Here is a 13,277-nt window from a genome sequence, read left to right on the forward strand (position 1 = left end):
AGATACCGCTGCTTCCACGCAGAGAACAAGGGCCCTTCCCTGCAGAGAGACCGCTGCTTCCACGCAGAGAACAAGGGCCCTTCTCTGCAGAGAGACCGCTGCTTCCACGCAGAGAACAAGGGCCCTTCTCTGCAGAGATACCGCTGCTTCCACGCAGAGAACAAGGGCCCTTCTCTGCAGAGAGACCGCTGCTTCCACGCAGAGAACAAGGGCCCTTCTCTGCAGAGATACCACTGCTTCCACACAGAGAACAAGGGCCCTTCCCTGCAGAGATACCACTGCTTCCACACAGAGAACAAGGGCCCTTCTCTGCAGAGAGACCGCTGCTTCCACGCAGAGAACAAGGGCCCTTCTCTGCAGAGAGACCGCTGCTTCCACGCAGAGAACAAGGGCCCTTCTCTGCAGAGAGACCGCTGCTTCCACGCAGAGAACAAGGGCCCTTCTCTGCAGAGAGACCGCTGCTTCCACACAGAGAACAAGGGCCCTTCTCTGCAGAGAGACCGCTGCTTCCACGCAGAGAACAAGGGCCCTTCTCTGCAGAGAGACCGCTGCTTCCACGCAGAGAACAAGGGCCCTTCTCTGCAGAGAGACCGCTGCTTCCACGCAGAGAACAAGGGCCCTTCTCTGCAGAGAGACCGCTGCTTCCACGCAGAGAACAAGGGCCCTTCTCTGCAGAGAGACCGCTGCTTCCACGCAGAGAACAAGGGCCCTTCTCTGCAGAGATACCGCTGCTTCCACGCAGAGAACAAGGGCCCTTCTCTGCAGATACCACTGCTTCCACACAGAGAACAAGGGCCCTTCTCTGCAGAGAGACCGCTGCTTCCACACAGAGAACATGGGCCCTTCTCTGCAGAGATACCACTGCTTCCACACAGAGAACAAGGGCCCTTCTCTGCAGAGAGACCGCTGCTTCCACGCAGAGAACAAGGGCCCTTCTCTGCAGAGATACCGCTGCTTCCACGCAGAGAGCAAGGGCCCTTCTCTGCAGATACCACTGCTTCCACACAGAGAACAAGGGTCCTTCTCTGCAGAGAGACCGCTGCTTATACGCAGAGAACAAGGGCCCTTCTCTGCAGAGATACCACTGCTTCCACACAGAGAACAAGGGTCCTTCTCTGCAGAGAGACCGCTGCTTCCACGCAGAGAACAAGGGCCCTTCTCTGCAGAGATACCACTGCTTCCACACAGAGAACAAGGGCCCTTCTCTGCAGAGAGACCGCTGCTTCCACACAGAGAACAAGGTCCCTTCTCTGCAGAGATACCACTGCTTCCACACAGAGAACAAGGGCCCTTCTCTGCAGAGAGACCGCTGCTTCCACGCAGAGAACAAGGGCCCTTCTCTGCAGAGATACCGCTGCTTCCACACAGAGAACAAGGGCCCTTCTCTGCAGAGAGACCGCTGCTTCCACACAGAGAACAAGGGCCCTTCTCTGCAGAGATACCACTGCTTCCACACAGAGAACAAGGGCCCTTCTCTGCAGAGAGACCGCTGCTTCCACACAGAGAACAAGGGCCCTTCTCTGCAGAGATACCACTGCTTCCACACAGAGAACAAGGGCCCTTCTCTGCAGAGAGACCGCTGCTTCCACGCAGAGAGCAAGGGCCCTTCTCTGCAGAGAGACCCCTGCTTCCACACAGAGAACAAGGGCCCTTCTCTGCAGAGAGACCCCTGCTTCCACACAGAGAACAAGGGCCCTTCTCTGCAGAGAGACCCCTGCTTCCACACAGAGAACAAGGGTCCTTCTCCGCAGCATGCTGTCAGGGGACAGGTTTTTCTACTCAGGCTGTAGCGGTTTTTTAAAGAAAACCGACTGGAAGGTATTGGGATTTACTAAAGGTAAATAGGCCGTGCACTTTGTAAGTGCAGTTGCTCTCATTTTCTCAGTGAATGCAGCGCAGCTCGGCTCATTTCCGTCATTCGACCACGTGCAACCAGAAATGCTGAGTTTTATTTTTAGTATTTCCTTGCATCTGATTGGGTCATCTGTACAAAGCGAAGTTACTCCACGTTCACTTACCTCTACCTCCGGGGGAAAACGAGTGCAACTGCACCTGCAAAGTGCGCGACCAATTTGCCTTTAGTACTTCAACCCCATTGGCCCCCTTTATCACATGTCTCGAGCTGGGCTGTGAGTTATTGGTGTGTATAGACCCCCCCCCCCCCCCCGGGGTACCTGGTGATGAGAAGGTTCCGCCCCTTCAGGAACAAGGCTTGGGTGACGGCATCTTTGTGTCCTCGGAGGCGGTACAACCCGCTCTCATTAATGACGTCCCACACGATGACGTCTGTGTCCTAGGGAGGAGCAAGAGAGGAGCGGATTATCTCCCATGATGCAACGACATGGAAAAAGATGAACCGTACTGTCCATACCGCACTTCGCATTCAGAACCCGTGCCGAAAAAAAAAAAAAAAAACTAGGAGGCTGTGGCAACTAACTTCTGAAAATGCCATTTCCCTGGCTGCGGCACCAATTCAATGTCCTTCATTCTTTCTGATTAACCCCTTCCCGCCGACGTCACACAAATATGCAGTCTCACAGACCTGTTTTTTTTCCGCGGGCCGCCTATTTGTGTACCTGTCTTTGTATTGGGAGCGCGTCGCACCGCGTGCTCCCAGCACACAGAGAGGGGTGTCACGGAGAGCCAAAGGTCACATGATCGCTGTGATAGCCTCTGATTGGCTATCACACTGATCAGTCACTGTACAGCCCGCCCCCTTGGTTTTTATTCCTCCCTGAATAGAGGAGAGAGATACATAGTATCATTATATACATCCTATTATACATTGTATCATTATATACATAATCCCCGGACCCGGCGGCCACTGTATCCGCTCTCCCCGGACCCGGCGTCCACTGTATCCGCTCTCCCCGGACCCGGCGTCCACTGTATCCGCTCTCCCCGGACCCGGCGTCCACTGTATCCGCTCTCCCCGGACCCGGCGTCCACTGTATCCGCTCTCCCCGGACCCGGCGTCCACTGTATCCGCTCTCCCCGGACCCGGCGTCCACTGTATCCGCTCTCCCCGGACCCCGCATTCACTGTATCCTCTCTCCCCGGACCCCGCATTCACTGTATCCGCTCTCCCCGGACCCCGCATTCACTGTATCCGCTCTCCCCGGACCCCGCATTCACTGTATCCGCTCTCCCCGGACCCCGCATTCACTGTATCCGCTCTCCCCGGACCCCGCATTCACTGTATCCGCTCTCCCCGGACCCCGCATTCACTGTATCCGCTCTCCCCGGACCCCGCATTCACTGTATCCGCTCTCCCCGGACCCCGCATTCACTGTATCCGCTCTCCCCGGACCCCGCATTCACTGTATCCGCTCTCCCCGGACCCCGCATTCACTGTATCCGCTCTTCCCGGACCCGGCATTCACTTTATCCGCTCTCCCCGGACCCGGCATTCACAATATCCGCTCTCCCCGGACCCGGCATTCACAATATCCGCTCTCCCCGGACCCGGCATTCACTATATCCGCTCTCCCCGGACCCGGCATTCACTAGATCCGCTCTCCCCGGACCCCGCATTCACTAGATCCGCTCTCCCCGGACCCCGCATTCACTAGATCCGCTCTCCCCGGACCCCGCATTCACTAGATCCGCTCTCCCCGGACCCCGCATTCACTAGATCCGCTCTCCCCGGACCCCGCATTCACTAGATCCGCTCTCCCCGGACCCCGCATTCACTAGATCCGCTCTCCCCGGACCCCGCATTCACTAGATCCGCTCTCCCCGGACCCCGCATTCACTAGATCCGCTCTCCCCGGACCCCGCATTCACTAGATCCGCTCTCCCCGGACCCCGCATTCACTAGATCCGCTCTCCCCGGACCCCGCATTCACTAGATCCGCTCTCCCCGGACCCCGCATTCACTAGATCCGCTCTCCCCGGACCCCGCATTCACTAGATCCGCTCTCCCCGGACCCCGCATTCACTAGATCCGCTCTCCTCGGACCCCGCATTCACTAGATCCGCTCTCCCCGGACCCTGCATGTGAACACCCAAGCAATCCAATTATAGTGTGGACCCAAAATAAAAAAAGGGTCCTGCACCTTTTTGGTGCGGATTCGATGCGATCGGAGCCATACAAAATATACGGCTCAAATCGCATTGCACACAAGTCACATGTGATTTGCGCAGGAAGGCGGTGCGGTTCCTGTGTGAATCACACTACATTTTATAGGCCCCGCCCCTTTTTTGTTTATTCTGTACTGGTAGATTTCACAGATCGGACAATATGCACCCGGCTCCAGCAGCGAGTAGCGGTCATCAGGACAGAGCGGTCAGCGGTAGTCGGTGGCGTGCATCTGGCTTACCTTGGAGCCGGAGACCAGGCGCCCCCCCAGGTGGTCGTAGCTCAGCGCCGTCACAGCCGCCTTGTGCCCGTTGAAGGTGATCCCGCTCTCTCCGCTCAGCAGACTGAACACCCGTATGGAGCCGTCCTCGTATCCCACAGCCAATGACAGCCCGTCGGGGGAGGGGCAGAGCTGTGTCACCTCCTGCTTCTGGCCTTGTAGAATGAGGACCTGTCATGGAACACAGCGGTCACGGATCTGTACGTGGCGTAAGGGGTGACAAGATGGTTCTGCACCAACCGAAAAAAAAAAAAAAAAAATACGGGGTGGTCTGGCCACACCCAGGAAATACAGCGATATTCTGGTGACAAGTGATTGGCTATCCTACAATTGTACGAATGCTATGCTGCGGCCAGAATCCAGAGGGCTCCTCACAGGGTGCCGATCCACAATGGGGCACTTCAGAGACTCAGCCCGGGTTCACACCAATGCATTGCGGGAGACACTGCGAATCCTGTGCGTTTCCCACAGCGCATTGCAATCGCAGCACATTCATGCGATCTGGCGCAGGTTTCGATAATTAATGACACCCCGAAACAGACAGCAAAATGCGATTGCCAGAAATTGAAAACACCCATGTGTTGCGATTCAGGTATGGATTTTGGGGGGGGAGGCGGGGGAGTCCTGCAACTTTTTGGTGCAGATGTGATGCAATTTGAGCCAAAGTGTGCGGCTGAAATCGCACCGCATAGACATCTGCATTTAATTCACACAGGAATGCGGTGCAATTCCTGCACGAATTACATATATATATAGAAATATAGTGAATACGGCCAAAATTGTAGCATTTCAAATATGTCCATAAATAATATATATCTATACACTGTATGATGAAATGCATTTTTTTATATATTACAAAACATATGAAAAATATTTTTAAAAATATATTTTATTTTAAATATATTCTTCAGATTTTTTTAACATATAAAAAAGTAATTTTAACATATTTGTAAATGCGTTCCAAAAATGTAGATTTGTATTTTTAAAGACATGCAGTATATTTGAATTGCATTTTTTTTAAAGATTGTTCATATATCATGTAATAAAAAAGCATTTCAACATGCAGTGTAGATATATATATATATATTTATTGACATATATTTGAAATGCTACAATGTTGGCCGTACTCAATATGTTTCAATAAAAAGAAAAAAAATTTATATATATATATATATATATATATATATATATATATATATATATATATATATATATATATATATATATATATATAGATACACACACATATACATACACACACACACAGTGGGGATGGAAAGTTTGGGCACCCCAGCTAAAAATTTGTATTAATGTGCATAAAGAAGCCAAGGAAAGATGGAAAAATCTCCAAAAGGCATCAAATTACAGATTAGACATTCTTATAATATGTCAACAAAAGTTAGATTTTATTTCCATCATTTACACTTTCAAAATAACAGAAAACAAAAAAATGGCGTCTGCAAAAGTTTGGGCCCCCTGCAGAATTTATAGCATGCACTGCCCCCTTTGCCAAGCTGAGACCTGCCAGTGTCACGGATTGTTCTCAATCATCGTCTGGGAAGACCAGGTGATGTCAATCTCAAAGGTTTTAAATGCCCCGACTCATCTGACCTTGCCCCAACAATCAGCACCATGGGTTCTTCTAAGCAGTTGTCTAGAAAACTGAAACTGAAAATAGTTGACGCTCACAAAGCTGGAGAAGGCTATAAGAAGATAGCAAAGCGTTTTCAGATGTCAATATCCTCTGTTCGGAATGTCATTAAGAAATGGCAGTCATCAGGAACAGTGGAAGTTAAAGCAAGATCTGGAAGACCAAGAAAAATATCAGACAGAACAGCTCGCAGGATTGTGAGAAAAACAATTCAAAGCCCACGTTTGACGGCACGATCCCTCCAGAAAGATCTGGCAGACACTGGAGTTGTGGTCACTATTCCACTATAAAGAGATACTTGTACAAATATGGTCTTCATGGAAGAGTCATCAGAAGAAAACCTCTTCTACATCCTCACCACAAAAATCATCGTTTGAACTTTGCAAATGAATATATAGACAAGCCTGATGCATTTTGGAAACAAGTTCTGTGGACCGATGAGGTTAAAATTGAAGTTTTTGGCCGGAATGAGCAAAGGTACGTTTGGAGAAGAAGGGGCACAGAATTTAATGAAAAGAACCTCTGTCCAACTGTGAAGCATGGGGTTGGATCAATCATGCTTTGGGGTTGTGTTGCAGCCAGTGGCACAGGGAACATCTCCCGAGTAGAAGGAAAAATGGATTCAATAAAATTTCAGCAAATTTTGGATGGTAACTTGATGCCATCTGTGAAAAAGCTGAAGTTAAAGAGAGGATGGCTTCTACAAATGGATAATGATCCTAAACACACCTCGAAATCCACGGGGGATTACATCAAGAGGCGTAAACTGAAGGTTTTGCCATGGCCTTCACAATCTCCTGACCTCAACATCATTGAAAATCTATGGATAGACCTTAAAAGAGCCGTGCGTGACAGACAGCCCAGAAATCTCAAAGAACTGGAAGACTTTTGTAAGGAAGAATGGGCAAAGATACCTCAAACAAGAACTGAAAGACTCTTGGCTGGCTACAAAAAGCGTTTACAAGCTGTGATACTTGGCAAAGGGGGCAGTACAAGATATTAACTCTGCAGGGGGCCCAAACTTTTGCAGACGCCATTTTTTTGTTTTCTGTTATTTTGAAAGTGTAAATGATGGAAATAAAATCTAACTTTTGTTGACATATTATAAGAATGTCTAATCTGTAATTTGATGCCTTTTGGAGATTTTTCCATCTTTCCTTGGCTTCTTTAACACATTAATACACATTTTTAGCTGGGGTGCCCAAACTTTCCATCCCCACTGTATACACACACACACACATTTATTGAAATATATTGAATACGGCCAAAATTGTAGCATTTCAAATATATTTTTCTTCCATGTGGGCATTCACACTTGTGCGACTTGCCATGCGACTTTGGGGGGGGGGGGGGGCAAATTCGCATGACAAGTCGCACCCCATGTTTGCCTAGGAGTACCATTCAGATCTGTGCAACTTCAAGTGGCAGCGACTTAAGTATTTCCTCACTGCCTTGGTTCATGCGACTTGAGGGCCATAGACTTCAATGTTGCATGAAAGTCGCACGTGACTGATACACGAGATTTGTGTGCGACTTTCTGCGGCACAATCATCCTCGGTCAAAGCCAAAGTCGCATCAAGTCGCACTGCAGAGACGACTGACCTTCTCTCCTTTCCGGGTGTCCCAGATGAAGACGTGTTCGCAGGCGCCGACCGCCACGTAGCGCCCCTTCTCACCGCGCAGGGTGACGAAGCAGACGTTGGCCTTCAGACTGGCGATCACCCCGAAGACGGCAGAGGCGGCGTACCGGAGATACTGCTTGGTGAGGCCCATGGTGCTGAGAAGAGAGGAGAGGTCATACAGGAAACCCAATCTATACAATTTAAAAGGGGGGGGGATGGGGATCAGGAGTGATATAGGGGCATGGGGGAAATGGGGGTAATCAGGAGTGATATAGGGGACATGGGGGGGGGTATGGGGGTGATCAGGAGTGATATAGGGGACATGGGGGAAGGGGGGGGGTATGGGGGTGATCAGGACTGATATAGGGGACATGGGGGAAATGGGGGTGATCAGGAGTGATATAGGGGACATGGGGGGGGTATGGGGGTGATCAGGAGTGATATAGGGGACATGGGGGAAGGGGGGGTATGGGGGTGATCAGGACTGATATAGGGGACATGGGGTGTTCAGGAGTGATATAGGGGACATGGGGGAAGGGGGGTATGGGGGTAATCAGGAGTGATATAGGGAACATGGGGGAAGGGAAGGTATGGGAATGAGGGTGATCAGGAGTGATATAGGGGACATGGGGGGTATAGGAATGGGGGAGATCAGGAGTGATATAGGGGACAAGGGGGGTATAGGAATGGGGGTGATCAGGAGTGATATAGGGGACATGGGGGAAGGGGGGTATAGGAATGGGGGTGATCAGGAGTGATATAGGGGACATGGGGGAAGGGAGGGTATGGGAATGGGGGTGATCAGGATTGGTATAGGGGACATGGGGGAAGGGGGGTATAGGAATGGGGGTGATCAGGAGTGATATAGGGGACATAGGGAAAGGGGGGAGTATGGGAATGGGGGTGTTCAGGAGTGATATAGGGGACATGGGGGGGGTATGGGGGTGATCAGGAGTGATATAGGGGACATGGGGGAAGGGGTGGTGTTCAGGAGTGATATAGGGGACATGGGGGAAGGGGGTGATCAGGAGTGATATAGGGGACATGGGGGAAGGGAAGGTATGGGAGGTGATCAGGAGTGATATAGGGTACATGGGGGAAGGGGGGGTATGGGGGTGATCAGGAGTGAATAGGGGACATGGGGGAGGTATAGGAATGGGGGTGATCAGGAGTCATAGGGGACATGGAGGAAGGGGGGGTTATAGGAATGGGGGTGATCAGAAGTGATATAGGGGACATGGGGAAAGGGGTGTATGGGGGTGATCAGGAGTGATATAGGGGACATGGGGGAAGGGGGGGTTTGGGGGTAATCAGGAGTGACATAGGGGACATGGGGGAAGGGGGGTGATCAGGAGTGATATAGGGGACATGGTGGAAGGGGGGGGGGGGGGGTAGGGGGGTGATCAGGCCTGATATAGGGGACATGGGGGAAGGGGGGTATGGGGGTGATCAGGAGTGATATAGGGGACATGGGGGAGATATGGGGGTGATCAGGAGTGATATAGGGGACACGGGGGAAGGGGGGGTATGGGGGTGATCAGGAGTGATATAGGGGACATGGAGGAAGGGGGGAGTATGGGAATGGGGGTGATCAGGAGTGATATAGGGGACATGGGGGGGTATAGGAATGGGGGTGATCAGGAGTGATATAGGGGACATGGGGAAAGGGGTGGTATGGGGGTGATCAGGAGTGATATAGGGGACATGGGGGAAGGGGGGGGTTTGGGGGTAATCAGGAGTGACATAGGGGACATGGGGGAAGGGGGGTGATCATGAGTGATATAGGGGACATGGGGGAAGGGGGGGGTAGGGGGGTGATCAGGCCTGATATAGGGGACATGGGGGTATGGGGGTGATCAGGAGTGATATAGGGGACATGGGGGAGATATGGGGGTGATCAGGAGTGATATAGGGGACACGGGGGAAGGGGGGGTATGGGGGTGATCAGGAGTGATATAGGGGACATGGAGGAAGGGGGAGTATGGGAATGGGGGTGATCAGGAGTGATATAGGGGACATGGGGGAAGGGGGGGTATGGCGGTGATCAGGAGTGACATAGGGGACATGGGGGAAGGGGGGGTATGGGGGTGATCAGGAGTGATATAGGGGACATGGGGGGTATAGGAATGGGGGTGATCAGGAGTGATATAGGGGACATGGGGGAAGGGGGGTGTTCAGGCGTGATATAGGGGACATGGGGGAAGGGGGGTATGGGGGTGATATAGGGGACATGGGGAAAGGGGGGGTATAGGAATGGGGGTGATCAGGAGTGATATAGGGAACATGGGGAAGGGGGTATGGGGGTGATCAGGAGTGATATAGGGGACATGGGGGAAGGGGGGTATAGGAATGGGGGTGATCAGGAGTGATATAGGGGACATGGGGGAAGGGGGTATGGGGGTGATCAGGAGTGATATAGGGGACACAGGGGAAGGGGGGTTATAGGAATGGGGGTGATCAGGAGTTATATAGGGGACATGGGGGAAGGGGGGTAGGGGGGTGATCAGGAGTGATATAGGGACATGGTGAAAGGGGGGTAGGGGGGTGATCAGGAGTGATATAGGGGACATGGGGGTGATCAGGAGTGATATAGGGGACATGGGGGAAGGGGGTATGGGGGGTGTTCAGGAGTGATATAGGGGACATGGGGGGAAAGGGGGAGATATGGGGGTGATCAGGAGTGATATAGGGGACACGGGGGAAGGGGGGGGTAATCAGGAGTGATATAGGGGACATGGGGAAGGGGGGTATGGGGGTGATCAGGAGTGATATAGGGGACATGGGGGAAGGGGAGTATAGGAATGGGGGTGATCAGGAGTGATATAGGGGACATGGGGGAAGGGGGGGTATGGAGGTGATCAGGAGTGATATAGGGGACATGGAGGAGTATGTAGGTCATCAGGAGTGATATAGGGGACATGGGGGAAGGGGGGGGTATAGGAATGGGGGTGATCAGGAGTGATATAGGGGACAAGGGGGGTTATGGGGGTGATCAGGAGTGATATAGGGGACATGGGGGGAAGGGGGGGTATGGAGGTGATCAGGAGTGATATAGGGGACATGGAGGAGTATGTAGGTCATCAGGAGTGATATAGGGGACATGGGGGAAGGGGGGTATAGGAATGGGGGTGATCAGGAGTGATATAGGGGACAAGGGGGGTTATGGGGGTGATCAGGAGTGATATAGGGGACATGGGGGGGTATAGGAATGGGGGTGATCAGGAGTGATATAGGGGACATGGGGGAAGGGGTGGTGTTCAGGAGTGATATAGGGGACATGGGGGAAGGGGGTGATCAGGAGTGATATAGGGGACATGGGGGAAGGGAAGGTATGGGAGGTGATCAGGAGTGATATAGGGTACATGGGGGAAGGGGGGGTATGGGGGTGATCAGGAGTGAATAGGGGACATGGGGGAGGTATAGGAATGGGGGTGATCAGGAGTCATAGGGGACATGGAGGAAGGGGGGGTTATAGGAATGGGGGTGATCAGAAGTGATATAGGGGACATGGGGGAAAGGGGTGGTATGGGGGTGATCAGGAGTGATATAGGGGACATGGGGGAAGGGGGGGTTTGGGGTAATCAGGAGTGACATAGGGGACATGGGGGAAGGGGGGTGATCAGGAGTGATATAGGGGACATGGGGGAGGGGGGGGGTAGGGGGGTGATCAGCCTGATATAGGGGACATGGGGGAAGGGGGGTATGGGGGTGATCAGGAGTGATATAGGGGACATGGGGGAGATATGGGGGTGATCAGGAGTGATATAGGGGACACGGGGGAAGGGGGGGTATGGGGGTGATCAGGAGTGATATAGGGGACATGGAGGAAGGGGGGAGTATGGGAATGGGGGTGATCAGGAGTGATATAGGGGACATGGGGGAAGGGGGGGTATGGCGGTGATCAGGAGTGACATAGGGGACATGGGGGAAGGGGGGGTATGGGGGTGATCAGGAGTGATATAGGGGACATGGGGAAAGGGGTGGTATGGGGGTGATCAGGAGTGATATAGGGGACATGGGGGAAGGGGGGGGGTTTGGGGGTAATCAGGAGTGACATAGGGGACATGGGGGAAGGGGGGTGATCAGGAGTGATATAGGGGACATGGGGGAAGGGGGGGGGGTAGGGGGGTGATCAGGCCTGATATAGGGGACATGGGGGTATGGGGGTGATCAGGAGTGATATAGGGGACATGGGGGAGATATGGGGGTGATCAGGAGTGATATAGGGGACACGGGGGAAGGGGGGGTATGGGGGTGATCAGGAGTGATATAGGGGACATGGAGGAAGGGGGGAGTATGGGAATGGGGGTGATCAGGAGTGATATAGGGGACATGGGGGAAGGGGGGGTATGGCGGTGATCAGGAGTGACATAGGGGACATGGGGGAAGGGGGGTATGGGGGTGATCAGGAGTGATATAGGGGACATGGGGGGTATAGGAATGGGGGTGATCAGGAGTGATATAGGGGACATGGGGGAAGGGGGGTGTTCAGGCGTGATATAGGGGACATGGGGGAAGGGGGGTATGGGGGTGATATAGGGGACATGGGGAAAGGGGGGGTATAGGAATGGGGGTGATCAGGAGTGATATAGGGAACATGGGGAAGGGGGGTATGGGGGTGATCAGGAGTGATATAGGGGACATGGGGAAGGGGGTATAGGAATGGGGGTGATCAGGAGTGATATAGGGGACATGGGGGAAGGGGGTGATCAGGAGTGATATAGGGGACACAGGGGAAGGGGGGTTATAGGAATGGGGGTGATCAGGAGTTATATAGGGGACATGGGGGAAGGGGGGTAGGGGGGTGATCAGGAGTGATATAGGGGACATGGTGAAAGGGGGGTAGGGGGGGTGATCAGGAGTGATATAGGGGACATGGGGGTGATCAGGAGTGATATAGGGGACATGGGGGAAGGGGGTATGGGGGTGTTCAGGAGTGATATAGGGGACATGGGGGAAAGGGGGGAGATATGGGGGTGATCAGGAGTGATATAGGGGACACGGGGGAAGGGGGGGGGTAATCAGGAGTGATATAGGGGACATGGGGGAAGGGGGGTATGGGGGTGATCAGGAGTGATATAGGGGACATGGGGGAAGGGGAGTATAGGAATGGGGGTGATCAGGAGTGATATAGGGGACATGGGGGAAGGGGGGTATGGAGGTGATCAGGAGTGATATAGGGGACATGGAGGAGTATGTAGGTCATCAGGAGTGATATAGGGGACATGGGGGAAGGGGGGGTATAGGAATGGGGGTGATCAGGAGTGATATAGGGGACAAGGGGGGTTATGGGGGTGATCAGGAGTGATATAGGGGACATGGGGGAAGGGGGGTATGGAGGTGATCAGGAGTGATATAGGGGACATGGGGGAAGGGGAGTATAGGAATGGGGGTGATCAGGAGTGATATAGGGGACATGGGGGAAGGGGGGGTATGGAGGTGATCAGGAGTGATATAGGGGACATGGAGGAGTATGTAGGTCATCAGGAGTGATATAGGGGACATGGGGGAAGGGGGGTATAGGAATGGGGGTGATCAGGAGTGATATAGGGGACAAGGGGGGTTATGGGGGTGATCAGGAGTGATATAGGGGACATGGGGGGTATAGGAATGAGGGTGATCAGGAGTGATATAGGGGACATG

At 52.8% G+C, this 13,277-nt stretch overlaps 1 protein-coding gene across 1 annotated transcript in view; it reads right to left on the bottom strand.

The window, feature by feature from the left end:
- Window positions 1–13,277, bottom strand: part of WDR3 (WD repeat domain 3) — a 46,889-nt gene that overhangs the window by 27,919 nt on the left and 5,693 nt on the right. Inside the window, exons 2-4 of the mRNA XM_089665781.1 lie at window positions 7,615–7,789; window positions 4,323–4,532; window positions 2,175–2,293 (exon numbers count right to left, since the gene is read on the bottom strand). Coding sequence (XP_089521907.1) covers window positions 2,175–2,293; window positions 4,323–4,532; window positions 7,615–7,785 — 500 coding nt within the window. The 5' untranslated portion in view covers window positions 7,786–7,789. The remainder of the gene's footprint in view (window positions 1–2,174; window positions 2,294–4,322; window positions 4,533–7,614; window positions 7,790–13,277) is intronic.

The sequence above is a fragment of the Staurois parvus genome, unplaced genomic scaffold, assembly GCF_062004578.1.
Source record: "Staurois parvus isolate SC_StPar_1 unplaced genomic scaffold, SC_StPar_1.0 ptg002345l, whole genome shotgun sequence".
Taxonomy (NCBI): Eukaryota; Metazoa; Chordata; class Amphibia; order Anura; family Ranidae; genus Staurois; species Staurois parvus.